Source organism: Leptonychotes weddellii, chromosome 10 (genome assembly GCF_054177405.1).
Source record: "Leptonychotes weddellii isolate Sample4059 chromosome 10, ASM5417740v2, whole genome shotgun sequence".
NCBI classification, from domain to species: Eukaryota; Metazoa; Chordata; class Mammalia; order Carnivora; family Phocidae; genus Leptonychotes; species Leptonychotes weddellii.
The window spans coordinates 781803-807321 of record NC_138378.1 but is presented as its reverse complement, the minus strand read 5'-3'; the positions used below and the strand labels follow the sequence as shown (position 1 = coordinate 807321).

The following is a 25519-nucleotide window of genomic DNA, read 5'->3' as shown; positions in this document are numbered from 1 at the left end:
TGGGTACAGCCCTCCTCCCATGTTCCCTAACTGTTGGGCTTGGGGGCACTGGGGCCCCGGGGCTTGAGCTGGTTGGTGGAGACCCTGTGGCCATGACCAGGTCTGAGGAAAGCCTGTCCCATGTGGCCGGTGGCTCTGATCTGGGTCTGGAGCAAGTGCAGTTTTGAAACCTGGGACCCCTGGCCAGCAGTGGGGCACCCCATGTCTACCTAGGAAAGCGGAGGTGCCCAGCCAGGCCCAGGGGGGTGGGCTGGTTCTGAGGCAGAGCAGGGGGCACCTGGGAGGGCAGTGTGCAGCTCTAGCCCTTGAGCCATGAAGATCGGGGACAGCCAGGTTTGTGTCCTTCCCGAGCTCTGGGGAAGGGGCTGGCCTGAGCTCACCTCTGTCACCTCCTCAGCCTCAGTGTCCAGGTGGGACTAGGCTGGAGGGTGAAGCCACACGGTGCGGGCTGTTTTCCCGTTGGAATCATAGCCCCCAGGGCCGCGGTGACCCGACACCAGGGACCTCTGGGAAGGGGTCACAAGAGTCACCATTCCAGCTACTGTACCTGCTGCATCAGACTGGTCCTGCTGCTTGGGCGCCCAGACCAGGTGCCCCCGCTCTTCAGTGCTGCACACTGACCAGCTGAGACCCTCCTGGCCGGGCCGGGCGCAAGGATGTCTCATGCCCCCTCTGCTCCAGGGTTCAGAGCAGAATGTCCAGGGAAACTGCTCCAGGGCCCGGCCCGGCACTAGGTAAGCCTATCCCTGGGAGCCCGGCGGCATCCCTGAGAGGGGGATGCCCTCCCCTCTGGGGGGGGGGGCACTAACTGCATAGTTCAGAACCCCTGGAACCTTCCGCCTTCAGAGGCTGGCACTGGCACCTGGCCCGGGAACTCGGAGCTGACCCAGAGCATCGCCTCCCCTTTCTGCCTGCCTACCCCATACCCCAGGTCCTTTAGCCAGCAGTAGGCCTCTGGGGCCTCGGGAGGGATGTCCGTGCTCCAACCCCTCCCCCTCCGTCCCGAGAGTCACCGCCCACCCCTGTGGAGTGGAGCGAGGCCCCCGCCTGGGAGCCCCGTGACACACCCCTGCTGCCGAGAGCGCGTGATGCTGACTGCCACGCTGGCCCCTTCCAGAAAGCAGTGGGGCCCCCGGCCGCTCCCCGCGCTGGGGCATCCGGGGCAGGACTGTGCCGCCCTCACTGCCCAGCTGCTGGACGCAAAGGCCCCTGCTGTCCCCAGGCGGGGCCCAGGGCTCAGGAGCCCTGAGGCAGGCTGGCTGGGCACATTCCGGGACTGGCTTCCGTGGGCCCCGTCACTGCTGCAGGACTGGTCAGGGCTGGTGCTTGCTCCATGGGGCCCGAGGGCAGGGCCAAGTGCTGGTGCTGCGGCCCAGAGCTAAGCCGCTGGGCGGCTGACAACAGTCCCACACAGGGGCGCTGTGGGCCCCTCTCTCTGTGTGGCCACACCTTGGGCCAGGGCACCTGCTGCACTGTGTCCTGGGGAGGCCAGGACCACATGGATGGGCAGATCCTGGGCCAGCTGCGCCCCCTTGCAGAGCGGGAGGAGGAGGAGGAGGAGGGGGCCAGGGCTGCCCCATCCGCAAGGCCGGCCTTCCCCGGGATGGGCTCTGAGGAGCTGCGGCTGGCCTCCTTCTATGACTGGCCACTGACCGCCGTGGTGCGGCCTGAGTTGCTGGCTGCCGCAGGCTTCTTCCACACCGGTGAGTTCTGGGGGCCTGGGTGCCATTCGGGACCCTGCTGGCCTGGAGCCCCTCCCCCAGGGCAGGGCGGGTCTGGGCCTGACACAGAGGGGGGCAGGGGTCCTGCGGCCTTTCCACACCTGTCCCTCCCCCTCGGAGTCTCTCCTCGGGTGCTTCACACAGTGGCGAGTACACGGGGCAGTTGGGATGGGAGGTGTCTGGGGTGTCCACGGGGCCCCTGGGGTCCAGGGACAGGCCTGTAGCAGCCCCGACCTGCCTGCCTTCCTGTGAATGAATGTCTGCATCAGTCCCAAGGCCCTGCTATCCCCACTTCACCTTTGAGAAAGTGGGGTCCATGTGAAATCCAAGAAGAATACAGGGCAAAGGGGGGCAGAGAGCAGTGGGAGCCCCCAGGGTTCCTGAGTGACCCCAGATAACCCTTGCCACATAAGGAAAGGCCACCTGGGAGCCCCCACGGCCTTGGGGGGCACGCCTGGCCAAGTGGGTGGGTGCTGAGAGGCCGGGTGTGGGCAAGGCCAGCATCCGTGCTCCACCTAGGCCAGCAAGACAAAGTGAGGTGCTTCTTCTGCTATGGGGGTCTGCAGAGCTGGGAGCAAGGGGATGACCCCTGGACAGAGCATGCCAAGTGGTTCCCCAGGTAAGGACCCTGCAGGCCGCTCCTGGGGCTGGGCACGGGGGTGGGTGTTGAATCCTGGGGATGGGGGCCTCTGGGGATAGCATTTTTGCTGTTTCTTCCCTGATGCTCCACAGAGGCTGTCTCCAAAACAGCCTTCCCAGCAAGTGCCTGACACTCAGCCCCAGCTGCCCTCTGCAGGGCACTAGGGGGCACTAGGCTGGCTGGAGGGGTCCTCCAGCAGCCCAAGCCCGCTGCCACGAGACCTCCCAACCTGCTTTCTCCAGGTGCGAATTCCTGCTCCAGACAAAGGGATGGGACTTTGTCTGCAGTGTCCAGGAGGCTTGTTGCCACCTGCCCGGCTCCTGGGTGAGTCCTGCCTCTCCTTAGGGCTCGGGTGGGGCGGGTCCCTCCCCACCCCCACTCCTCCCTCTACTCAGGGCACAGATGTTCTCTGGCTCCTTTCAGGACCGATTGGAAGAACCAGAAGACGGGGCCCCTGCCACCCCCTCAGGTGAGCCGAGGTGCGTGCCCCGTGCTCTGCTCCCTGGGCACCTGCGGCCTGCACTGTGGCAGAGGTGTTCAGTGCAGGGACAGTGAGGCTACTTGGCCAGGTGTGAGGGTGCTACCTGGGCTTGTGTGGGGGGCAGGGGGCTGCATGCAGGTGCCCTGTGTGTCTGGTGCTCGGGGGAGGGAAGGCAGTCCCTGCTACCACTGAGCAGCCCGCTGTGGGCATCGCCAGTCCCACGGCCGACAATGGGAGCGTGAAGAGAGGCAGCCGTGCAGCCCGTGCCCCTCGCCCCGGAGGGGGCTGCAGTCGGGAGCGCGCGGGGGGTGGGGGCGCTGTCTACACCTGCAGCGTGTAGGGACTGCGGGGCAAGGGTCCGAGGGCTCCAGGGTTCAGACCCTGGCTCTTCTAAGTCTGTAGCAAGTGACCTCTGCTCTCTGAGCCTCATCGCCCTGAGCTCTGACACAGGGATGGCGTCGCCCTCGCCTGGAACCGAGCCGGTCTGCGTGATGCTCTGGGAGCAGCGCCCGGCGCCTGGCGGGGTTCTGTCTGTAGTGGCCTGGCGATGAGCTCTTACTGTCTTTCCCGTGTGGTGGCGCCTCTGAACAAGGGGGAACAGCCCTCCCTGGAACGTCAACAAGGTGGCCGTGACGGCCACAGAGGCCCTTGGGGGCCGGCCACGGTGGCAAGCCGCTGCCCCTCTCCTGTGACCCTGAGCCCCCCCAGCCCTCCCTGCCCTCGGCCCAGTGCCCCTCACCCTGCCGGCAGGTGCTGGGGGCAGCCAGGACTGGTCCGCGTGGAGCCGGTGCCCAGCGGTGCGGGCCGTGCTGCGCGTGGGCTTCGGGCCGAGCCACACACAGCAGCTGCCGCAGCAGGCACCAGTGGGCGGCGCCCGCGGGCATCTCCGTGTCCCAGCTGGCGGCCGACCTATTCCAGGAAGAGGAGGGGGGCCGGGTGACAGCGGCCAGACGTGCGTCCCCGCCCTGGGCTCTCCCTGCTCGTCCCTTCTGGGCACAGCTCTCCTCGCAGCCCCACGGCGCCGGGCACAAGCCCCTCGGCCACCACGCGGGGTCTGCAGGGGCACGTCATGGTGGCGTGGGCCCTGGGGGTTCCGGCGTGCCGTGGAGGGGCAGGAGGGGGCTGTGGGGCCGGGTGGGCTCCTGCCAGAGCCATGCCTGGCCTGTGGCCCCTCCGCGTGGGGTTTCACTTCCCCGGGGGCCTCTAGTCTGTTCCTCACCACCTACAGCTCCTGTCCACACGGGTCCTGAGCGGCCCACGCCCAGAAGAGAGGTCCAGTCAGAAGGTGCCAGCGAGCCAGGTGAGGGTGGGACCCACGGGGGCAGGGCCAGCTCCCCCGCATCCTGGTGGAGGGGTCCCCTCCATTAGCCCAGGACAGAAGGTGGAGGTCTGGGGGTGGACACCGTGTCCTTGGAGGAAGCGGGGGGAGCCCCGGCCCAGAGGGTGCTGCTGGGTTCTCGAACCCCCAGGAGCCCGGGATACAGAAGAGCAGCTGCTGTGCCTGTGGGAGGAGCGGACCTGCAAGGTGTGCCTGGACCGCGCTGTGGGCACGGTCTTCGTGCCCTGCGGCCACCTGGTCTGTGCCGAGTGCGCCCCAGCCCTGCAGCTGTGCCCCATCTGCAGGGCCCCCATCCGCAGCCGCGTGCGCACCTTCCTGCCCTAGGCCAGGTGAGTGGCCACAGAGCTACCCACAGGCAGAGCCCAGCCTGGCCTGACGTGGGCACGTCCCCACACGGGCCTCAGAGATGTCAGGACGGGCCTGGACAGGGACCCCCAGCACACCTCGTCTCCCGCGATCTCAACACCGGGGCTGACTGGCGTGGGCGGCGGCAGGAGGGAGCACCTCTACCTCTTCCAGCTCCCTGGCCCCGGCAGATGTTGCTGATCAACCCATTACCTTCCCTCGACGCTCACACCCACGCTCTGGGTCCTTCTCAACACAGCACCCCGGCTGGCCACCACCTGCTGGGGCACTTTAACCATACCAGCTGGGCCCAACTCTGCCTTGACTTCCCCAGGGATCGGGGGGATAAAGCCCCTGTCCAGCCGGGTGTGTGGGCTACAGCCAGGCCCAGGGGAGGATGGCTCTGGAGGTGGGGCTGTCATGAGGCAGGGCCTGGGCAGAGACCTTAACCTGGCGGCCAAGGCCAGGCAGGAAGGCGTGAACCTTGGATTTTTATGGCTGGCAGGAAGCATGGCCTCCTCCTGGTAGTCAAAGGATTCTGTGTCCCCCCATCCCGTCTCTCCAAGCGTCTTCCAGGGGGGTCAAGTGGCCGGGGAGGGAGCTTCCTGCAGGCTGGAGTCTCTGGTCCATGGACAAGCCAACCAGGAGTAGCCCACTCATCCCTCCTTCTCTCCCAGGTCCTTCAAGAGCTGGCGGGCACCCTGCCCATCTCCGCCGGTCCCTCGGGCCACACGGCAGGCCTGCTGAGGACAGCTGAGCTGGCATCCACAACGGGCTGTCCCAAGTCCCCAGACGCAGCCCAGGGTGGAAGGGAGCTGCAGACGTCATGGCAAAGGGAGTGGGTGTAAAGGTGGTTTTACTGATGCTTGGATGCTTTTGGAGATTCACAATAAAGTGGGTTTTCCCTGGATGGTGCTCAGCAGCCTCTGTTCCAGAAGGTCCCCCGCCCCCGCCCACTTATCAGCGGGGCAGCACGGCCACACATCTCCCCACATGCCTCCTCGTGTCCACAGGGCCCCTTCCGTCCCCTCTCCTCTCCCTCGTTCTGTTCTTCTCTGCGTTGTGAGGACTTCTAAAACCTCTAGCCCCGGGCCACTTCGGAGACTGAGCTTGTAATTCTCCACCAAACTCCTGCGTCTCAAGGAAGGAGGTCTACGGGGCAGCGTCCTTTCTACTTTCTATTTGGGGGTACTGTGGGGACGCTGCAGGACCAGGGCTTAAACCTCTTCTGTGAACAGCACCGCTGGCTAAGGACAAGGAAGCACCTTGCTCTGTGGGCAGAGGGAGCCTGTACTCCTGGTCAAGCCCAGCGGCCCACCCAGGGCTCCATCGGTGGCCCCTGGGGCAGGTGGGGGCTTTGTCTGGGTGACAGCTCATGGCAGCCGGGGTGTGCAGTATTTAATCAGGAGCCCGGCTGCCCGGGGCAGGGGGGTCACTGTGGGTTTACACTGACCTTCGTGGTGGGGTCACACATTCCTGTCTCAAAGTCCCTGTGGCCACCCCTCCCCCAGCCACGGGGTGTGCAGCCTCGGGGGGCCTGGGGCTGGCGTAGGCACCCAGGGTGGGCTCGCCGGACAGCAGTCCCAGGCCGGCTGTGGGTGACAGAGATCCCAGCGCTGCTGGAGGCTTCTGTGTCTTCTCTTTGTTTTTGTTTTTTAAGAAAAAGGAAATTATAAATTGTTTTGAAGTTGCAGCCATCCGAAGCCTGGCACTGGCCCTGTCTGGTGTCCCATCACCTGGCCCCGGGGGCAGATGCTCTGGCCACCTGCAGGGCCCTGGGAGTAGGGAGGCCAGGTGAGTCTCCCCACAGTCTTCGGTGGTCCCTGGGCCTGGAGGTCGCACACGGGAGAGATTGGTGCTTCTTTACTTATGCAGGCCTGTGGGGACAAGGTGGGGGTGGGCAGAGGTCAGAGCGCCCTGAGGGGCAGCCCTTAGCACCGGGGCAGGAAGGCTGGGGCAGTCAGCCCTCAGCAGGGGCTGCTGTGCCCTCTTGCCTTGGAGAGTCCCAAATGCAAAAGGGACAACATCCCAGCAGCCCAGGGCTTCCTGGCCTTTGGCAGGGGCGGGGCTTCTGGGCAGGCCCCGCCTTGTGTCTGCAGACAGCAGGGTTTGGGCCACCAAGCTGGGGGTGGAGTGAGGGGCCCACCCAGGCTCCAATGACTGGAGGAGATCCCTAGAGTCCCGTGCAGCCTGGCGAAGTCCTTCAGAGCCCCGTGTGCCCGCGTGTCTGCTCTCATACTCTGCCCTGGCTCGGCGGCCTGAGTGAGGGCTGTCCTGTCACGGAGATGGGACGCTTGCTACCCCTGATGGCCCTTGGCTGAGATGGGCCTTCACTTATAGGGCAGAAAGGGTGAGGCTGCCAAGAGCGCCGGGGTCCCCCGCCACAGGTGTCGCCGGAAGGGCAGGATTGTGTCCGAGGGCCTGCGTGGGATGGAGCAAGTCCAGCTCTATGGAGAGAAGGACCCCCAGCTGGCTCTTGGACCCCAAATTTCAGGATTATGTGTGGGACCTGGCAAAGGCTGCTTGAGAGGAGGTGGACAGCGGCCCAGGTACCCCCACCCTGAGCCTGGGAGAGTTCAGGGTCCTGGACACTGCTTTTTAAGAGCAAAGAAGCCTGATTCTCCAAAGAAACCAACACCCCAAATTTCCTGCTGCAGTGAGACACCTAGAGAACAGCCACGTTGCCCTCCTGGGACGTGGCCTCTCCATGCCCCCCCAGCCCCCTGGCACAAAACCGTCCTAGACCCAACTCCATAGACTCTGCTGGGCTTGGAGCTCCAGGGGGTGGGGGCCGAGCCCCGGAGCCTTGACACCTCCCTACCCAGCCCGGAGCTGGCATACGTAGACGAACAGATGATGGATGGATGGATGGATGGGTGGATGGACAGACGGATGGCTGGTGAGGCTTCCACAAGGAGAGAAGCCTCACGGCTGTGCTAACCCAACTGGCTAGGCCCAGCCAGCGGCAGGCTCTGCTGGCCAGACATACAAGTACGCCTGCTTGAACAAGAGGTCGGAAGGCTTTTCATTGCCGTGGTGAAGAGGAAATGGGTCAGATCCACCAATGAAATCAACTGAAAGAAACCAAGACCCAAACAATGGAGAAGATGGCAGAACGGAGAACACACCCAACCACAACCCTGGTGTGGTGATGGCAGAGGCGGGGGCGAGCCTGGGGGCCCCGGGGGAGGGCAGGCACTGCCCCAGGCCCGGCCCAGACCTGGCCATATCCCTCTGGAGATGAACACTGTGACTCCCGTGGTAAAATATTCCAGTGGACACTGACGAGCTCAGCAGGGGGAGGTGGCCTGCAGGGATGGCCCTGGTCCTCGGGGCTTCGGAGAGCTTCACTGTGACCCAACCATGCCCCCATCACATCCACCAGCATCAGCCACCTGCCCCTTGAAGCTGTGCTGGGCAGTCAGTGGGTAGCTGGGCTTGCTGGGCAGAGCTAACGCATTTCCGAACCCCCAGGTGTGGCTCCCATCTCAAAACATTTTAATGTAACCAACACGTGAATTCCCTCTGGTTCTCTCCCAGCCAGCAGTGGTCTGAATGACGGTTTGGGGGTCATGCAGCACGACAGCTGGGGGATCTGGGGGCTGGTCCAGAGCAAGCCTGGTCTCCCAGTATAAAAGGATGCCATTTGGACCCATGGACTGCCAGCTCCACAGCCACCTGACCCCTGGGAACAGAAAATCTGGATCCCCGTTCTGACCCCAAGGAGGGCTCTGCCCACGGGAGCCAAGGCCCCCTGGGTGCGCCCAGTCCCCATGCACGCCAGCTTTGTCCTCTGCAGAGTCTTCCCAGGAAACTACGCCAAAGCTGGGGCAGTCGGGGCCGACAAGAGTGCCTGAGCATTGGAGTTATAAATCAGAGGAAGGTCAACGGGGCCCCCCTCTGTGAGCAGGAAGCAAAAATACTGCTCCGACGGGTCCAGCGGGCACTGAGGGCCTGATAGGGACACCACAGCCAGGAGGGCCCGATCTCAGGTGCAGGGAGGCCGAGGGGCCCATCCCTCTGCAGGTCTGAGGGTTCAACCTTCCACCCACAGCTGCTGTGGGGGCTGTGGGGGACCAGCTCTGCAGCACAGGAGCCCTTGGACCTGGGGGCTTGGTATGAGCTGACCCCTGGTGCCCACAGCCCGGGGCCCCTCCTCATCTCTTCTCAGGTGGCTGAGCCCCCCACCCTCTCTGCTCAGGCAAGGACCCCTGAGGGCAGGGGGATCCCTCTAAGAGGCGAGGCCTCAGGCTTTGCGATGACAGGCCAGGAGAATGGCCAGAGTCACTGTGAGCCTTCTGCTCCCCTCCCCGCCGCCACTGCCTGGAGGGTCCAGGCCAGGCCACCAAGAGGCTGTTGTGGGAGCCCGGCAGCCACACACTCACAGCTGTCCTCCTCCTCGGTGAAAACGCTGACCATGTAGCAGCCATAGATGAAGCCCACGAGCTGAAAGACACCCAGAGGTCGGGATGAGGACAAGGCAAGCTCGAGGCGTGGGGACAGAAGCCCCAGAGTGTCCGGACCACGAGGCCACAGCCCCTCCTAGGCCTGTTTCCTTGTCTGTAAAATGGACAAGGAGAGCGGATCTGTGCAACTTCTCTAGCTTTGATGTTCCAGGCGGCGTCTGACTTCCTCTGTGGGGGGCACTGCAGGGATGAGGGTGAGCGGGGTAAGGGCTGGCCAATGGACGAGTCGGGAAGATGAGGCTGAGGTGCAGAGAGAAGCCCTCAGAGACACGACCACAGCTGATGGACCCCCAAACTGAACCCACCCCCCCAGTTCCAGCCCGGCCATCATCCCCGGGGCCTCTTGCCATAAGCAGCCAACCACCAGCTTTCTCCTCCTTGGGGAGGGGGCGCCCACATGCAGCCCTGGCTGGAGAAGTTGGAGCCAGCCAAGCTGGATGGTTCGGCTGAAAGTGCCAAGGACCCAGCTTAGCAGGCAGTTCTGGGCAGAGTGGACAGGGCTGGCTGTTGTCCCAAGGGAGTCAGGGGTTTGATTGGGCAGAGGCTCCCCAGCCAGGCTCACAGGAGGACGCTCAGACTTCAGGGGAGAGGGCAGGCAGGCATTAAGTGCCCCGTGGACACCCAGGCACCAGGGCCACTGTGGGAGAAAGGGCTCTGGCCGAGATGGTGCGGGGCTGGCGCTGCCCGTGGTCCAGTCTCTCCGCACTTGTGGGGCCCAGGCAATGCTAACCAAGGGTGAGCACCTCCCAAGTGTGGCATTCACCGCCATCGGGGAACTGCATCCCCCTTAAATGAGAATGAGGGGACCACCCCTGACTCACAGCCAGAGCACAGAGTGGTCCCTGAGCACAACTGCCTGTTTATAACTTGACAGCAAAACGCATCTCAATGCCACAGGGCAGCTAGAGGTTCCCATGAAAGGCCCACAGCCCCGTGTGCTCACAGGGTCTTGGAAGGGGCCGGCAGCCCCAGCTCATCTGGGAGGCTCTGCCCAGGGAAGCAAAGTCAGCCTCCACCGCAGATGCTGGGAAGCTGCCAATGATGGTGAGGTCGTGCTGTCGGGCGTCTGAGCATCTCCCATACCAAGCAACGGTCTCCACCCCAAGGATGGAGCTTGGAGCAAGAGTCTGATGGCGGTGGCGTGAAGGTGCTCCACCTGACCCTCCTCCACGTTCTCCACCCTTTGCGGTGTGGATGGTGTCCAGACTCCAGCATCCTCCTGCTTGGGTTGGCCAATGGGGAGCCCAGCAGGAGAGGGGAAGGAGAGAAACAAAGCGTGGATCCCTCGGTCCCTTCTCTGCAGGACTGCCTCCCAGGGGCAGGGGGACAGCTCCAAAGAGCTCTGCCTGGATGTAACTCCTCCCCACACCCCTGCAGGCCAGAGGGGCAACAGCTCGGTGGCTATGCACCCAAGGGAGTGGGATACCCTGTGTAGTCCCTGGTGTGGCACCCACACTTAGAACAGCCCCTTCACCAGCCCCCGGGAACTGACCTTACCTAAGTGCACCATCTCGGTCTTGCTGGGATCCTGACTGGTCAGAGGGACAAAGAGAAAAGATGCTTCACAGGGGTGACTGCTACGGAGAAGCCCCAGCAGATCTTCTGGGAGAGGGTGGTGGGGTCTGTCTGAGACTAGCACAGCCCATGATGGGGTGAGAAATGGTAGAGGGGAAGGAAGGTGGCCAGCAGCACGGACCTCGGGAAGGACAGAGTTTCCGGCAGCCTTCTGGGCGTGGCCAGCCCTCCACCAGCAGCGGTGAGACCTGAGGGGTTTGCGTGAGCTCTGGGTCTTGTTTCTTCATGCACAGATCAGGCCCAACGGTCCCCCTCAGTGCCGGGAGGGAGGAGACAAGGTGCTGTGCCCTGCTCTGGAAGCCCCCATCCTTCTAGGCAGCAGGCAGTGGGCCTGCTCTATGCTGACTCAGACAAGCCGGTCTCCTCCCAAACAGCCTTCCGGGCGCTGCTGTGCGGCTGGGCCGGCCGCGGTACCTGGCGTTCCTCCCGGGAAGGGCCCAGGACCGGAGCTGGCCATGGTGCTGAAACCTCCTCCCACCCCAGGGCTCTTTCTCCACGGGGTCCTGCGGGAGGCCACCCCATGGCCACCCCTCTGCCTTCCCACCTCCTGTCTGTCGTCCGCGCTCCACCCCCAGCTCCTCCCTGGAGCTCCCAGAGGCCCGCAGTACCTGCAGACCCCGTTCCACCAGCACTGAGCTCTCTGCCTCCTTTGGCTGGTTCTCTCCTTGCCAGCCAGACTTCAGGCCAGCCAGCTAAGGGCTTGCTTCTCCAAGCCCTCCAAAACAATCATCAGAGGGCTGGCTCCTGCGAGGCCAAGCACATACCAGCTGACCAGTATTTAGAAACTCGTATTTCTCGAGGGAAACGTCCATCCCTGCAGGTGAAGGACGGCAGCAACGCAGTGGTTGTCTCTCCCACCAACACGGGGAACTCTCCTCCAGTACCAGCACCAGCATGTTGGAAACTCCCACCAGGAATCCTCCTTTGTTAGTCCCCAGTTTCCTTCCTGTTGCCTTTTCACAAATTCTGTAAATGACTTCAGAAGCATCGAGGAGTATCCTTGTCAAGTTGGTTCTTTCTCCTTTCGAAGGAAGGCACCTGGGTTCCCACGCATTTTCAGGTAACCGTGGCCCTCATTTTATATTAGTGAGTGAGGTCCGCAGCACAGAGGGAAGGGCAGCTCTGGTTCCTGGCTATGGGCGCAGAACCCTAAATGCCGCATAGTCTGATTGTCTGTAGGGCCTAAAACCCGGGCAGGAGGGAACCCTGAAGTGTGCAGGCCACCTGAACTGCCATGTTTTCTCATGCCATGGACCCCCATGGACAGCCATGGATGGCCCTAGATTCAGAATTCATTTTCCAATGTCAGCTGCTGGTTGCAGAACCTCTGTCCTATAAATCCAAAATCCACCTGGACACATTGATATTGACACCACTGTTTGAACCAGGCAAAGTCAGGAGCCTCCAGATCTGACCGGTCCCCTCCAGTGACCGCAGAGGACACGCCCGAGCTCCCATGTGTCTTCCTCCAGTGACCACAGCAGACATGTCCGAGCTGCCCGTGTCCTTTGCCGTGTTCGTGAAACTACTATCCAACACCGACTGAGCACCTACTGCATGTGTGTTTACCGGAGCCTTTACCTGCTTTCCCCCATCAGGCCCTTCCACCAGTGCTTCCCAGTTTACAGAACAGGAAGCTGAGACAGAGAGGTTAAGTGGCTCACTAAGGTGGCACCAGCCGGACCCAGGTCGTCAGAGCACTGTCCAGGGCTGGAGAACCTTAGCCAGGTTGGACTCTGTTGTGTGGTGCCAGGCTCACCTGGATGAACGTTCCGAGGTTCTGGGGCGAAGCCATCTGGCTCCTTACCACTAGGCCTTAGGTTCTGTGGGCCTCCTGTGACCCACGTGGGCTCAGGGAGCGTGGCAGAAGTGGGGCAGGACAGGAGTAAGTGGGTGCCGTTGGACAGTCGGCTCAGGAGGTCCCTTGCCCCGCCTCCCCAGGGGCCAGCAAAGCCTGCAGCAGGGCCTGTCCCTGGCCTGACCTGACCCTCCACAACTCACCCCAGCCTGCACGACACGCAGCTTCAGAAAGGGGCCCGGCCAGTCCCCAGGGGGCAGCACTTTGCCACGTGAGTCCTCCAGGAGGACCCTAAAGTCAGTGACTGCTGAAATTTAAGGAAAAGGGTAATGAGATCTGATGCAGAAAATGCACAGGAAGAAGGCTGTGAGAAGACAGAGCCGCATCCGCCGGCCGGGACAGACCCTCCCTCTGCGCCCCTGGCAGGAACCAACCCTGCGGCACCTTGATTTTGGAGTCCCGCCTCCAGAACTGAGAAAAATAAATGTTTCCAGCAGCCTGTCACCGGTGCTTTGTTACGGTGGCCCTGGGGGACTACAGGGTTGTAAAGCCGGAAATCCATCTGGCCTGGCTGGTGTGGCCCGGCTCACGTGGCCTGGCTGGCGTGGCCTGGCCGTGCATGGAGCAGCCGGCGTCCTGTCCAGGGAGGAGCCCAGCACGGACTCTGGCTCCAGGGGCCTCGCAGGCACCGGCCCAGCTCCTCCCAGAGCCTCTCCCTTCGCCACACAGGGAAAGCACCTACGCAGGGCTGCAAGGCCGGCCTTCGGAGATGCTCCCCGACCTCCCCTTTCTCCAGGGCCCTCCCGGCTGTCTGACCACCTCTGAGTCCACAGTGTGTTTCTTCGTGCTCCTTCCATGATCCCTGATCTCTGCCCCTGAGACTCACATCCAGTCTTGTTGTCTCACACAAGCATCCACGGATAAGGCTCCCCACCCCGCCCAGGAAAGGACGAGCTCCCTGCGAGACCCCCGGCTGAGAAGCACCCCAGGGCAGACAGCATCCCTGTAACAGGATCTGCCTCTGGGTGTGTGAGCTCAGGACAAGCTCCAGACCCACCGGGGACGCAGCCCACTGAAGGTGGCACTGGATGAGGGACACCCATCACGTCTGGACCCTGGAACAGCCTCCAGGGGACGCTCCTGGAGGCTCTGAGAGAGAGGAAGGGGCTGCAGCCCACAGGGGATTTCCCGGGCCCCGGCTTTGAGGGGCCTGGTGACGGGGCCATGCTTTCTGGAATACAGAGGCCACATGCTCACGGTCAAGGCCAGCCTGGGCTCTACTGACCAGACAGTTGTGTCCACAGCCACCCAAGTCCCAAAGGAGGGCATGTTGCAGGTGCCCCCCACTCCCTGAACAGAGCTTGTCACCCCCCTTTCCCCCCCACGGCCTCATCTGGGTTCGAGCTCCTTGCAGCCAGCTGTCTGATCTCAAGTCAGACTATGGGCCTCCATCTTCCTCTTCTTCAGATGGGTCCTTATCTCTCTGGGGGAGATGGCGGGGAGAAAGAGTCTCCCCAGGGCTCAAATCCAGAGACGTTGGGCCTTGGTGGGAGATGGGACTCTGGGCCCCATCTGCCTTGTCCCAGCAGCAAACCAACAGCAGGGAGAGTCGGTGCTCCTGCAGAAGCCCCGGGGCCGTCCTGGTGGGCCTCCCCGGAACTCACGCCCTGCGGGGCCATCTCCCATCCTGACCAGGGCTGACCTGTGCAAACACTGAGATCCTCCAGAAATGACCGAGTGTGATGTCCAAGACAGGGTCTCAGAGGCCACGCAGCTGCCCCTCCCCGTCCCTCTCCACCTGCTCGCCCTGCAGGACGAGCCGCCCCATGGTGAGGACGCCCCAGCAGCCCTGGGGAGAGCCCACGTGCAGGGGCCTCCTTGGAAGCAGCACCTTCAGCTCCGGTCCAGCCTTCAGGTGACCAGAGCCTCCGCCGACCGCTGACTGTAGCTTCGTGAATGATCTCAAGCCAGAAGCAGCCGTTTAAGCCATTCCCAGACTCCAGACCCACGGAAAGATTTATTGTCTCAAGCCACGATGTTTCAGGATAATACGTTACAGCTGCAGCCAACAGCTCCTACAGGGGGTCCAGCTCCGTACCCACAGTCGCCCTCGCTGGCTTTGGTTTTCCCCGTCCACACGCGGGGGACACAAGGCAGGCACAGGAGAATGAGGGGGCGACATCAGCCACGCCGTGTGCTGGTGCCCTGCGTCCCCCACGTGCCCTGCCCCACCCCAACTGCAGCCAGCCGGAGGCACAGGCGCCGAGTGCCACTCTGCAGCGGATTTCAGACTCTCCCCTTAGAACAGGGCTCGTGAACGTGGGTAGAAGTAGCTTCTACCACACCCTCATGTGCTCCACGAGGCTTAGCGCTTTGGTGCTGAGTGCAGACCCCGGACCCTAGCAGCAGCAAGCCGGGGGCACTCTGCCGAGGACTCCGGCCTCCCACGCAGTTGGTGCTTCAATCCTCCTCCCTCCTTCTCATCTAGCCCCAGAGCCCCTCCATGGGAGTCAGAAGCCAGGCGCCCAGTCCTCCGTGGGGGGTGGGGGCTGACTGTCTGGGTCACAGAAGAGAAACTGAGGCTTGGAGAAGCCACGGATTTATCGCTAGACTCAGTCCCCAGGAGAACTGCTCGCCCAGCCTGGATGGGGCAGAGGGTGCCGGGTGCCGGCTCAGCTCCTGAGGCCTGCAGACTCTCGTGCCCACTCCCAGCCCCTGCATGAAACCCCTCCTCTGCTCGGGACTTGCAGATAAAATACAGGACACCCACTTAGATTTGAATTTCGGATACGTGATGAACCACTGTGTCAGCGTCAGAGTGTGTCATAAACACCGCGTGGGATGCACGTACGCGAAAACTTGCTCGGCGTCGGTCTGAAGTTCAGATGTGACCAGGAATCCTGTCGTTTTATTCACAGGGTCACAGCCCCCCATCAACACAGCAGTGCGGCCAAGCTGCGTCTCCACCCCCCTGACCGTCAGGCGTCCGTTCTGACTCGGAGGAGGCTGGGAAGGAGCCTCCAGGGCCGGCAGGGGCGTCAGATACCTCCAGTGTGGTCCCCTGCCCCCCCCGCCACAGCGCCAGCAGAGCCTGTGGGTCTGTCCCTTCTTTCCTCCGCACACCCACGCTGGGGCTGGAGCTGGTTCCGAGGCCACTTCACAGAGCAGCCCGCTGAGGCTCTACTGACAGGGAGGGGGACCCAGAGGAGGCAAAGTGGGAGGCCTGGCCCAAGAGCAGGGTGAGCCCCTCCCCCGGCCCCCCCCACTCACCGCCAACTGGATCTGCAGGGCACTGTGCAGGGCTTCGGCGTAGCCATGCTCCAGGACACAGCCAACGCCTGGCCCCAAGGCCGGTCCATCCGGCGGCCCCAGGCCAGCTTCTGGCTCCTCACACAGGCAGCCCAGGCCGTGCTCACGCCACCAGGACCAGTGCCAGGAGAGGCTGAAGGTCAGGAGCTCGCTGTCCTGGGGGTGAGCATGGGAGCAGGTGAGCAGCAGGGACCCTGCCCACCCACCCGTCACAGTCCAGTGTGGGCCCCCCAATGGAGGCAGGGACCCCAAGGCCCTCTCAGCCACTCCCCTGCAAGCAGGCCTCCCTTTGCTTGCCCTGGCCCCCTACCCGGCTCACACCGCCTCCTCCAGGAAGGCCTCCCTGCCCAGGTCAGACCCTGGGGGTGTGTTCTCACGGTGCTCCAGGCCCCTCCTTCACGGCTTTGGCCATGGCTGCCATTTTAGGTGTTTGAACTAACGTCTGTCTTCCCTCCCCTGCTGCCCCAGGTGTGACCCCACAGAGCAACAGCCAGTCTGCCCCGCGGCCTACCTGGAGTCAAACCCCACCCGCGTCCCTGGCTCGGAGCTTCAGGCAACAGTGAAATAAAACCTCATGGACAAAGTGCCCAAAACCACCGCTCAGGATTTGTTCACCACCAACACTCCCTGCAAACCATGGCTTGGATGTGGGCCCCTGCCTCCACGGGAGAGACCGGTGGGCTTTACCAGCATTTGAAAGAGCCTGGCTCCCTAGAGGTGTTCCCACCGGCACCCTCGCAGCCCTGGTCCTTCTGCTCCCTGGCCCCCAGCCCTGCCTCTCCTGCCCGGCACTACCCTGGCTCCAGGGCCCCTCCTCCAAGGCCACTGCCCACCAGTGCCCACAGTCCCCTGTCGACCCATCAAATCACTAGTCTTCCCCAAACCTTTACTGAGTCCCTCCTGTGGGCCAGGGCTGTCCTGGGTGCCAGGAACAGACCATGGGGGAGACAGTGACCAACAAGCAGGTGCGTGTAATGCTCACGGGGGCCTGGCCACAACCCCTCGACTTACCTTTGAGAGTCCCCCCACTTCCAGGTAGAAGCAGATAATGAAGACGTTCCAGGTGACCCAGATGGCCGCCCACACCGCGTACTAGAAAGTTAAGAAAGGGGAGAGGTGGAGAAGGTGAACTCAGAGCACCCTTGGAGGAGACTTGAACCGGGGGGACTCTGCTCCCCAAGTCTGGCAGCCAGCATGCTCCGTTTGGAGGAGGACTTCCCCGAGCCCACCCCAGGACAGGTCTCAGGGTGGAGCGGCTGAATCCCGGACTTCCCGGGATGTTCTGGTGGTTTCTAGGACATGATGCCGCCCAAGGCCCCATGCTGGTCATCCCGCCCCACCTGCCCGTGGGAGGGGTGCGGGAGCACAATGAACTCACCACCACAATGTAGCGAGGCCAGTACTGGATGGTGCCCAAGAGCTCCAGGATGACCATGACGATGTGGACAAAGGTGGCCAGAATGGGTGCCCACTGACAGCCCAGAAAGTCGAATACCTGCTGCTCCAAGGCAGTGACCTAGGGGTAGTGGGCAGTTGAGGGGCAGCGGGCCCCCAAGGGCGCCCCAGGGCCTGCCTCTCCCACCCAATCACCACCACCCAGCATCTGCTATGGTCTTGGGCCCTCCAACAAAAATCTCCAAATGCATCTGGCCCCCAAGCCTCACCTTGGGGTGTCCCTTCTGCCTTGAAAGGCCCTCTTTGGGCAAGCACCGTCCCCTCCATCCTGGACTCCCTCAACCCAAGCGTGGGAACGCCGGGCCGCTCTGACTCACGTGGTTGCAGGCCCAACCACCAACCCAGGGCAGGATGCCTGAGGCCAAGTCACGTGGCTCTGAGGCACTCTCGGCAGGAAGTGGACGCTGAGGCTCTGTGGCCTTCAGGTCAGCACCCTCCCCGTCTACTGGGCTCTGTCCTCACTCCACGGACTGTGGTGGATTCCCGCCCTCCAGCCCTGCAGGCACGGCCAACAGAGGACCAACTGGAGGCACTCAGAGATATCTGGGGAGCTCAATTGTTTTTAAGGTCTGTGTCTTTGTTTTGTTAGTGATCTCTACACCCGGCGTGGGGCTCATGACCCTGAGGGCATCAGTCACATGCTCTCCCGACCGAGCCAGCCAGGCAGCGCAGGAAGGTGATATTTAATCCGCAGGGGAGACCTGCTGGCTCTGATCCCAGTCACGACTCCAGAACGCACCCACGCGTTCACGCATTCGTTCACGCGTTCTGTGAACCTGGCCCATCACCAGGAGAAACCAGGACCGTATACACTGGGAGAAAACACGGCCAAATCCACTGCACCCGAGCCAGCACCTTCCCGTCCATGTGCAAGACAAGGCGCGTCCAGCAGGGGTTGGAGGGGACTGGCCATGTCCTGGAAGGGACAGCGGCAGCGAAGGGACAGCATCCTGGCAGGGCTCCTGGCTGCACTCCGCGATTCCCCTGCGCCCCACTCACCAGCACACCATTGGCACGGGGAGAGCCAGTCCCCGACCCAGAGCTAGCTCAGCTGGGTGGGCTGCGTGGGGGCCACCTGCTGACTCGAGGAGAGCCCCTCTGAGCAAGCCGCCCTCAGGTCCCTCCCACAGGCTGGGTGGGCTGGAACCATGAGCGAGCGGGCCGGACAGGCCTCCAGGCCCCACACTGCCCCGCACCGCAGCGAGGGACGGACAGAGCCTGGCAGGGTGGACCTTCGTGGACTTCACACCTGCACTCCTGCAGGAGCGCCTGGCCCTGCCTCCACCCTGGCTCCTCACAGGACCCCGACCTGCTCCGGAAACAGCTGCTGTGGGTGCATCCTGGGCCCTGCTGGCCGCTGTGTATGGCCCCAAAGGGGTGGCGGATATTTCCAGGAGGACTCTGGCAGGGGGACATTCCAAGTATGCCCTGCAGAGGCTGGTCCGTCCAAGGAGACAGCTGGGAGTGGGGACTGGGGAGCGGGCCCGCGGGCAGGGCACACGCCAGGCTCTGGGCCGCTTTCCTGCATGCCACAGCCCTCCCGCCCCACAGGCCTGCCGTGGGTGGGTTGCTCCAGACCAGCCCCCTGAGGCTGGGCGGCTTGGCCAGGAGGTGATGGGCATTGTCTCCCAAAACGCAGACGGTCTCCAAGGAGAACCAGGGCCAGCCAAGCCCCCACCTTTTGTCTCCTACTTTGCTCAATGCCCAGCGGGCGTACCCAGGGTCCGGCAGGTCACTAGACCACCCCCCCGCCCCCCGCTTGCTGTGCAGAGAATGAGTGGTCTATTACCAACACCGTCTCGAATGCTCAGTAAAGTTCTGGAAGGGTGTGCGGCGCCGTCTCTGTGGTTAAGAAAGCTTCAGTCGGAGCCCGAGTCCCCAGTGGGCAGCCTGGACCCCTGGGCCTGGCCCCTCCCCTCACTGGAATGCCCTCAGAGCGAAGAGGAGGGGGCTGGGCAGCTGCTGGGAAGACTGTGGGCCCCCGTCCCCCGTCTGATGCTGTCTGACTGTGGCCTCCCCAACCGCGCCCTGTGTCCTCTGTGCCCACGGTTGTGGACCCCAGGGGACATCCCTGGGGCTAGGGGTGTTCCTGCCCGGTGGCCTCCCAGGAAGGGGACGGAGGTCAGAGGGCACTAGCAGGTCAGGAACGGGGGAGGAGGGCTGACTCAGGGCGTGGGCACGCTGGGCAGGACGCACAGAGACCCAGCTGCCCACGGGACGGCCACCTTCACCACGTGGACTCTGCCGTCAGCGTTGCCACGGTGTGCTCATGCAAGTCTGTCTGTCTGTCCCCTCCCAGGGCATCCACCCGTGGCACGAGCCCGCGGTTGAGGGAGGGACACTCACCAGGGCCTCCAAGCCATCCTTCCCCCACAGAGAAAGTGGCCCCGGGGGCACAGTCTGCTCACCAGCTGCTGCCTGGCCTCCTGCCTCCCACCCTTCCCGTAGCCTTCTTTTCAGTTCAGGACAGAGAAAACGCTCACGCTTCACTGGCTCCCAAAGCCTGCACTGATCTTTTCAAAACGTGGGGCCCCCACGCCCACCCCCACTCCCCCAACACGCACACATGTGTGTACGCACCACTCCCCGTGTGCATGGCTCATGGGCTTCAAGCCCCTTCCTCCAGCAACGCTCCAGCCCCCTTCCCTGCCCCCAGGGCTGGCTGGGGGGGGGACAGTCCACCTCCTCCCGGCCTTCCCAGGTCTGTGGAGCAGCACCAGCCCTTGGCATGCTGCCCCTCTCGCTCTCAGAGGCCCCCCCAGGATCTCCAGGTCACTCTGGGGCAGCCAGTCCCGGTCTCAGAGGCCAGGGGCATAGCCACCCCTTCCACGAGGCAGGATGTCCTGGCTGCAGTTCAAGGCTGAGTCAGAAGGACAGAGAAGCTGCCCCGGGACATCCACACTGGCCAGGACAGGGGCACGGGGCGCAGGACCCAGCCAGCACGGCACCCACTCAGAGGGCCACCTCCGCCATGACGGAGGCTCATCGACCCCATCAGGAAAGAGCATCTGGATCCGCGTGCCCCTCTGGACGCTAGAGTTTGAAAACAAAAGCTCAGCGCAGAACTGCTTGAGTCTCTCCGAGAAGAGCGTCATCCCAGGCATCTTCACTGCAGCCTCACCGGGACGGAAGCTGGGGCCCACCTCACAGCACCACAAACATGGGAACGAAAGAAAGCTTCAGGCTTGGGGCCTCCTCCTCCCACCACCTGAACCAAGACAGGGTCACAGCTAACAAAGGCCAAGTCAGAGTGAAAGAATTATCCAAGTAGAAGCGCCCGTGTGGCTCAGTTCTTGAGCAGCCGACTCTTGGTTTCGGCTCAGGTCATGGTCTCAGGGTCGTGGGATCGAGCCCCGCGTCGGGCTCTGCACTCAGCGGGGACTCTGCTGGAGACTCTGTCTCCCTCCCCCTCTGCCCCTCCTCTTGCTCACGTTCTCCCTCTCAAATAAATAAGTAAATCTTAAAAACAGAAAAAAGAATTATCCCAGGCGAGGACCCCACAGGAAGAGGCACCAGAGCTCCCTCATGGAAGGAAGCACGCAGTAGGGTTCTGAGTCATGGTACAGAGTGGAGACCGTAGCACCGAGCTGTTTTCAGGGGACGAGGACAAGCAGAAATAAAGCCCCCTCCCCAGGACCCCCATCTCCTGGCTCACCAGAGGTCGCCCTGCGCCAGCCCACCGCCCAGCCCTACACGGCCCCATCATGGGCCAGGGGGCAGCAGCCCCCACCCGGCTTGGGTCCCGGTGCCGGGCGGAGTAACAGAACTTCCTCAGCTACACCGACTGGGGGAAAAGAGACAGGCGCCTGGAGGCAGAGATCCTGCCTCCCCTGCCTCATGAGAGCCCAGCCCAGCCTGACCGGACAGCCGAGGGTGGGGGATTCGGACCTGAGCTCTTGGCCAGCCCCACGACCCTGGGCCTGAGGGGTCAGGGACTGGGTGGGCAGGGGAAGCCTGGCCAGGCTCAGATGGGTGTGGTGGGTGGCGAGGGGCGAGTGGAGGGACTGGTACGAGGGCAAAGCTCTGGAGGTGGGCGGGGGTCCCAAGCATGAAGGGCCTACGCTGTGATGCGGGGCCCTGGGGGCAAGGAGAAAGAGACATGCACACGCGTGTACACGCAGACACGCGCACACATGTGTGTGCACATCACAGCCTTCATGGGCACGGCTGGCCAGCACCATCTGCTCTCGACTGAACGAAATTACCTTCTGAGCCCCAGGCCTCCTCTCTGGCCCAGGTGACCCTAACCGAGGGGCTGGGGTACATGCCCTGCCCAGCACCCCTGCCAGAGTGCCACGGACGCGGGGGAGACCCAGGTCCCCTCCCAGCTCCCCCAGCCCCGCACCGTGTCATGCCGGCCCTGTTCTCCAAGGTCCAGGCTCGTGCCCGGACTGGAGGTGCATCCCTGCTACCAGCTGTGCTCCCGACAGACCCTACAGCTCGCGCACGTGTCCAGCACAGGCGGGGCCTTTTCGTTTCTGAGCCACGCACCAAAAGGCCTAGCACTCCATGGTGCCGTGTGGCTCGGTGGCCATGTTCTCGAGGCAGGGAAAAGACGAGTGACTGAGCTCTAGTGGCCACCCACCCTAAACCGCGTGGCTTCCCTCTCGTCCGCGTGGCTGGGAAACCATCACAGTGTGCTCCGCCTGGCACAGAGCGGGCAAAGCTCACGCTATTCCTCAGGGAGAGGGCTCGCGGAAGAGGTGCTCGGGCCTTTGTCCACTAGCTTGGTAATGAGAAAACTCTCAAGCTTGTCAAAAAGAGAAAAGAAAAGCCACAGGACCACCCCCCCCGGCGCCCCCGCCCCACATGCGGTGACCAGAGTGGTGGGTGGTGTCAGAGCTCTTCCTTCTGCCTCCCCCTCCCCCCAGCAGAGGAAGCACAGGGGTGGCCAGGGCTGAAGGCCTTCCATGGCTCTCCGCTGCTGTTCAGCCGGGGCCTGACTGGCCATGTGGGGACACAGCTCTGCCCCGGCCCTAGAACTTGCCTGGCTGAGACCCAGAGTCTTCAAAAAGCCCCGCGTCCAGGGGAGCCTGCTGCCCTTGGGGGCAGGCAACTTCTCCGGGACCTGTGGGGGTACCCCCCGGGGCACTGTCCACTGTCCACTTTGGAGGTGAAACAGGCAAATGACCCTCTCTGAGCCTTCAAGCCCCGGGGCCACATCCCTCACCCAGTACATCTATTTCTGCTGCCCGGAGCCCCAGGTCACAAGTCAATCCTGACTACATCCCACACACCAAACTCAACACATGGAAACCAAAGTCACACTAACCCCCGAAGGCCACTCTGCTTCATGATGTCCAGACGTGACCAGACTGCTGACCTCCTGATCAGCCTGGGCTCCTCGCCATCCTTCATCACATAAACCTTTCCTTCCCCTCTCCTGCTCCCCCACCCCACCCCCAGGAGCCTCCTACCAAAACAGAGTGGGGGACACTTCTGCTCCAAGATGGAGATAGCTCCCTGCTGCCGGTGGAGTAGTCCTTGGGCTCTAGCCTTTGGCGAAGCCCAGAGCTTCCTCCCAGCCTTATCTGTCCAGCACAAACCCTGTAGATGTCCACCTCCCCCATCCTCCCATCACCCCCACCCCCTCAGGCTTCCAAAGCACTGTGTGTGCGCCCACAGGGAGCCTCTGGCCACTCCTTCCTTCCTCCACAGGGGACACACCAGCCTGGTATCTCAGCCCCCTGCCAACTCTGCGCGCAACCCTCACCCCCACGCAATGGACAGACAAAGGACAGGATGCCCTGTGTGTGGGGGGGCTTTCTGCTTAAAACTTCATCCTCCATGAGCCTTCAGGCTTCCAGGGAAGGAAGACCCCTGCCCGGCTGAGCCAGAAGCCCACCCAGCCTGACCTCAACAAGGCAGCATTTCCTTTTTAAGATGGGAGACCCCAGGGCTCAACAGCATCTCCTCCCCAGGCCTATGGCCAGGGACCTCAGTTTAGCACTCCACCACCCCCACCCAGGGCCTTGGGCTCTGGGAATGGGACTGACCAGGCGGTCTGGATCTCCGAGGGCAAAATGGAAACTTGGCGGAGGGATGCCCACGTTCTCTGACAAAGCTCTGGATCCAGAGGACCAGCTAATCCCCAACACAAAAGGTGCCCAAGTGCAACTCTGGACACCAGCTCGCACCTCTTCTCTCCGCACTCTCTCCAGGACAGGGAAGGAGCGAGGGGGCCACATCCCCCAGCTTGGGAGGCGCCAAGGGCAGACAAGGCCGCGCTCACACACCGCTGACACACACTCTCACGTACTCGCAAACTCACAAGCACACCCCCACCCCCAGGCTGTCAGGCTTTAGAAATGGGCCGCCGCCGCTCACCCAAGGGCCTGGCGCTGGCTTTGTAAAGGGAACGCGCGCACACACACAGGCACACGGTCCCTGCGCGCACATTCGGGGCCACACGCGCCTTCCGACACTCGCGGACGCCGCGCGCAGCAGCGCCCTTCCGCGACCGCGACCGACTACCCGACTCATGCGCGGGCCAGGCTCCCCCTGCGCCCAAGGACGCGCCTCGCCCGAGGCGCCGGCGACAGCAGGGTCCAGGAGCCCCGCCCGAAGGCTTCTGTTCCTCCCGGCACCTGTCCGCGCCGCTCGGGTCCCCGCGGCTGCCCCCCTTCCCCACGAGCACACACACCCAGCGGGGCACTCGAGGTTGGCGGGAGGGGCCATCGGGGTCGCGCGCAGGACGCGGGCTCCCTACCCTTCCTGGACCGCGGCGAACTTCGCCCCAGAGGCCGCGGGCCCGCACCGTCGCCAGCGGGAACCCACCCCCACTCCGCGCGCTGGGACCGCGGCACCTGAGGAGGAGCCGCCACTCACCAGCTGGAAAGTGCAGACGAAGATGAGCGCCGCAGCGGCCGGGGCAGCAGCCCATGGGGTCCGCGCCGTCCCGGGACGCCGCCTCCGCCAGTCTGGACCCTTAGCCCCCGGCGCGCGCGCGGGGTGCGGGGCGCCTCGGCCCGCCGCCGCGCGTTCTCGGCCGGCTCCGCGAGGCCCCACCCCGAGGCAGCCCCCGCCCCCGCCCCCGCCCCACAGGCTCCCGACCGCCGCCAGCCAGGTCTCACCCCGCAGTCACCCGCCCCTCAGCCCCGGGCGCCCCCCACCCCCACCCCCTGGCCCAGCTCCGCCCCTCCAAGTAACAGCTGCGCCGCCTCTCCCTCCTTCCCGGGTGGGTGGGTGGGGCTTCGCGCCAGTTGGGGAGGGGCGCGAAACCCCTTCTTAAAGCGGCGATGGCGCGGCTCCTCAGGAGTACAGAATCCAAGCCCTACGAGCCTGCCCCAGACAAATCCGGCAAAAGCAGTAGCCCTCCCCTCCCCTGCCCGTCACCCCCCACTAGGCACCTCCTGCGTCTGCCCCCATCAACCTCCTCCCTCGTGGAGCCCCAGATGCACCCCATCCCCCAGGCTCCTGGACCGGGCTCACAACTCAGAGGTCCCCTCCCAGGTTTGAGGACTCAGGAGTAGGAGGAGGGGTGGGATGGTCTACCAAGAGCTCACCAGCCCAGAGAATGTGGGGAGACCTGGGGGCCAGGTCCTCTCCAGCTGTGTCTGGGGCAGGGCAGGGTCAGGCCTGAGGGGGAGAGACCCTGGGGAGCCCCCAGCATTGCAGGCAACTTGAGGCATAGGTCTTGTGCGTTGGAGGGAGGACTGGGGGACCACCCTGCTATACCAAGGTGTGGAGGTGGGGCTGAGTGGGGTCAGGGGCAGATGGAGAAGGGAGGCAGGTGAGGTGGGATGCAGATGCTTCGCACACATTCTGGGTTGCATTTTATCCTCCAGTCATAGGGAGCCGCTGGTGTTCTTGATCAGTGTGAGCCCTTGATCAAGCCGGTCCTCAGGAAGTGAATCCCATGCTGGAAGCCAGGAGGCAGTCCTTGAGCAGAGCACAGGGGGGTGTGGGGATGAGGGTCCTCCTCCAGGGCGGCACAGCAGGTGACACTTCAGCCTTGGGCCATTGCTCTTGGCTCCAGCAGTCCAGGGCCAGAGGGTCCCAGCCCCTTGGTGATGGCTTCCCTGGCTGAGCAGCTCCACCAGGCAAAGGGGCATCTGCAGCATGCTCACTGCATACGCTCCCAGGAGCTCTGAGCATCCCCTTGTTGCCAGCCCCTTCACAGAGGGGCGAACTGAAATCAGTTTCCCATGGTGACCTCAATTCCTGACCCCACTCAGGGCATTTATAAGGCACGGAGAATTTTCACCTACATGATACTGGTTAACAGTCCCACAGCCCACTTAACAGAAGAGCAAGGTCAAGTTCTGGAGTCTCTAGCCAATTAGAGAGGAAGCCACACCAGATCTCTAACCCAGGTTCTAATGAGGGGTGCAGCTCTCAGACCCCATAAATAGGAAAGGTTGGGAGGAAAAGTTTGGTGGAAGGGGGAG

General features: G+C 63.4%; 2 protein-coding genes across 2 annotated transcripts; one reads left to right on the top strand and one right to left on the bottom strand.

Moving 5' to 3' along the window:
- Positions 1-1150: 1150 nt before the first annotated feature.
- BIRC7 (baculoviral IAP repeat containing 7) lies at positions 1151-5436 on the top strand. The gene is made up of 7 exons (XM_006737901.3): positions 1151-1703; positions 2241-2340; positions 2604-2685; positions 2785-2830; positions 4071-4142; positions 4312-4510; positions 5204-5436. Exons 1-6 carry the CDS (start codon positions 1334-1336, stop codon positions 4503-4505), a joined length of 864 nt encoding a protein of 287 aa, XP_006737964.1. The 5' UTR covers positions 1151-1333; the 3' UTR covers positions 4506-4510; positions 5204-5436.
- Positions 5437-6302: 866 nt separating this feature from the next.
- NKAIN4 (sodium/potassium transporting ATPase interacting 4) lies at positions 6303-24012 on the bottom strand. The gene is given in 7 exon segments (XM_031033054.1): positions 6303-6403; positions 8912-8972; positions 15636-15830; positions 16686-16766; positions 17053-17190; positions 23958-23987; positions 23989-24012. Coding segments are annotated over 7 exon segments (543 nt in total). The 3' UTR covers positions 6303-6389.
- Between the last annotated feature and the right edge of the window lie 1507 nt (positions 24013-25519).